The sequence below is a fragment of the Suricata suricatta genome, unplaced genomic scaffold, assembly GCF_006229205.1.
Source record: "Suricata suricatta isolate VVHF042 unplaced genomic scaffold, meerkat_22Aug2017_6uvM2_HiC HiC_scaffold_761, whole genome shotgun sequence".
NCBI classification, from domain to species: Eukaryota; Metazoa; Chordata; class Mammalia; order Carnivora; family Herpestidae; genus Suricata; species Suricata suricatta.
In genome coordinates this window covers 246-2,384 of record NW_021914901.1, presented here as the reverse complement: position 1 = coordinate 2,384, position 2,139 = coordinate 246, and the positions used below count along the sequence as shown (strand labels likewise).

Here is a 2,139-nt window from a genome sequence, read left to right as displayed (position 1 = left end):
AAAGAACATAACGTATCAGATAGCAGAGGTCCCTCTGTGAGCTTCACAAACGATTTTCCATTCAAGGACAGCTCCTTGAACTCCACTTCAAGTTCTGTCTTCCTCCTTCACACTGGCACCTCACCTCGTCGTCTGCTCCCTTCCCACCTACCTGGGTGTGAGGCTACTGTCTCCTGTCTCTTCACACCCCACAGCTCCTTCTCGTGCTCCAAAAAGATGACCAGGTCTGGTTTCGATACAAGGAGACCTGTTTATCAGAAAGCAGGAGTGTACTTATTGCTGGAGACTCGACCTTTCAACCCAGTACTGTACTCAGTAGACAAGAGAAGACATGGGAGAATTCTAAAAAGTGACTTCCCAAACGCTGTTGCCACAGAGGGAGCCTCTTCAGTACTTGCAGAAGGAGGTACAAATACTCCCATCATGACCTCCCTTCCAAGGACACCGATACAACAAGCAGGAAAAACTGGACTTTGAGATATGGGCAGTACCATCCTATGCCACTCAGCGTTTAGAATTGCTATGAATTTACAGTTATGATGGTGGCACCTGACAAAAAGGGAGGCTGAAGCTGAAAAGGAATCCCCATGAGGTATTTCCCTACATCTACAAATCCCAACATTCTTCCCTTACTGCAGGGATCCGGATACCAATAGTGCTAAGAGGAGCTTCCAAAAAGAGTCTTCAAAGGACAGAACAAAACCCCGAGTGTGGTTTTGAAATCTGGAAGGAGTGATCCTCACCCAAGAAGAGGAGGTGCCCATAGGTCTCCAGTATCACATCCGCATACAGTTTCCACTGACTGTGGTTCAGGCATTCCCATTCTTCCTGAGAGAATTCTAGAGCCACATCCCAGAAGGTCAGCTGTCTCTGCAATAAATACCAGAGTGATCCAGTGGCCATTGGCAGTGTTCATAATGGTACCTACGATGTGAGGCAGTTACTGTCACCAGGCAGACTCCAAGAACTCACCTATACTGCTTACCGGCTTGTACACACTGACCAGCATCTCTCACTTTACTTAACCTCTTTTTTCTCTCTTATCTTTTCCTTCTGGCAAAACACCCTATGGACACAGTCTCTTCTGATGGACACAGAAAACATTCAACAAAATGTAAACCCGGCCCTTGGGCAGGCCCACTTGGAGCTTAGCCCCCGAATCATCCCTGTGCACGTGGATGATGGAGTTGACTCATGCAGTGAGAACAGTTACCTTGACCTCCTTGTAATATCAAAATCTCCACCCGAGGAGGAGCACAAAGCTCGCTTACAAAAGACGCAAAGTATGTATAGAGGTGTTCTCCTCAGGCACATGTGCCCCCTTATGTCCAGTTCCACAGAAGATGACAAGGCTCCACTTGCTAAATATCCACTGAATCTGAAATAAAAAGAAACATTCCTCCCCGCCTCCCCACAAACAGAACTTCAAGAGGACAGATGGTTCTTTCTACGCAAGGAAACTCCCATATGTTAGCAACTCTAAAGCCAGCTGCTTTACCCTTTCCTAATTCCTACTAAATTCTCACTCGACCAACCTTCACTCAGAAGTAGGAACGTCTCTATGCCCTTATTCGGCAGGAAGACGATACAGAAGATGAGACCTTTAACAACCTTAAAGATGTAAGGGTCAAGGGGGAAATGACGAGGGACACAAAGTCAAGAGACATGGAGCCTCAGTTAAATCTCCTTACACCTTGCAGCTCAATGATACACACCTGAGACATGCAAACGTGCCCTTCCTCGAGGAACTCAGAGCTGCTCTAGGACCTTGTGTTTATTTTGTTATTAAATCCTTCAGACAGGCAGAGTATGACATTCCATTGGCACTGCGCAGCACAGTGGAAGGAAACTCATTTCTAGCTACATTTCTTTTGCCTTTGCTCTCCTCATCAAAGTCCACAAGCAAAAAGCAACTCTGAAGAAAGAGATTTCCAGGTGAAATGTGATGGTTTCTCAACCCTGCTCAGTAAATCTAAAAGCTTTGGGAACAATGTGGGGGAAGATCAACGTCATAGGGGAGACATCTGGCAGAGAGCACCGAGCCAATGCATGAAGTGAACCTGACCTATACTAAAGCAAATTCTATTACTGTCGAAGACACACCAAAGGACACATGATCACTCTTGTGTTCTGTTCAAT

At 46.1% G+C, this 2,139-nt stretch overlaps 1 protein-coding gene across 1 annotated transcript; it reads right to left on the bottom strand.

Annotated features, from left to right (window-relative positions):
• Nucleotides 1-46: 46 nt before the first annotated feature.
• LOC115285313 (putative protein ZNF720) lies at nt 47-1,009 on the bottom strand. The gene is made up of 3 exons (XM_029931603.1): nt 986-1,009; nt 744-870; nt 47-247 (listed from the first exon to the last, which is right to left on the bottom strand). The coding sequence occupies exons 1-3, from the start codon at nt 1,007-1,009 to the stop codon at nt 108-110; spliced, it is 291 nt and encodes a 96-aa protein (XP_029787463.1). The 3' UTR covers nt 47-107.
• Nucleotides 1,010-2,139: the final 1,130 nt, after the last annotated feature.

Bases quoted from the DNA above. Each gene is read 5' to 3' on its own strand.
- LOC115285313 (XM_029931603.1), bottom strand. From the start codon at position 1,009: ATGCTGGTCAGTGTGTACAAGCCG. The intron at 871-985 runs GTAAGCAGTATA...TATTTATTGCAG, and splicing joins TGGTCAGTGTGTACAAGCCG to AGACAGCTGACCTTCTGGGA. The intron at 248-743 runs GTGAGGATCACT...TCTGATAAACAG, and splicing joins TGGGCACCTCCTCTTCTTGG to GTCTCCTTGTATCGAAACCA.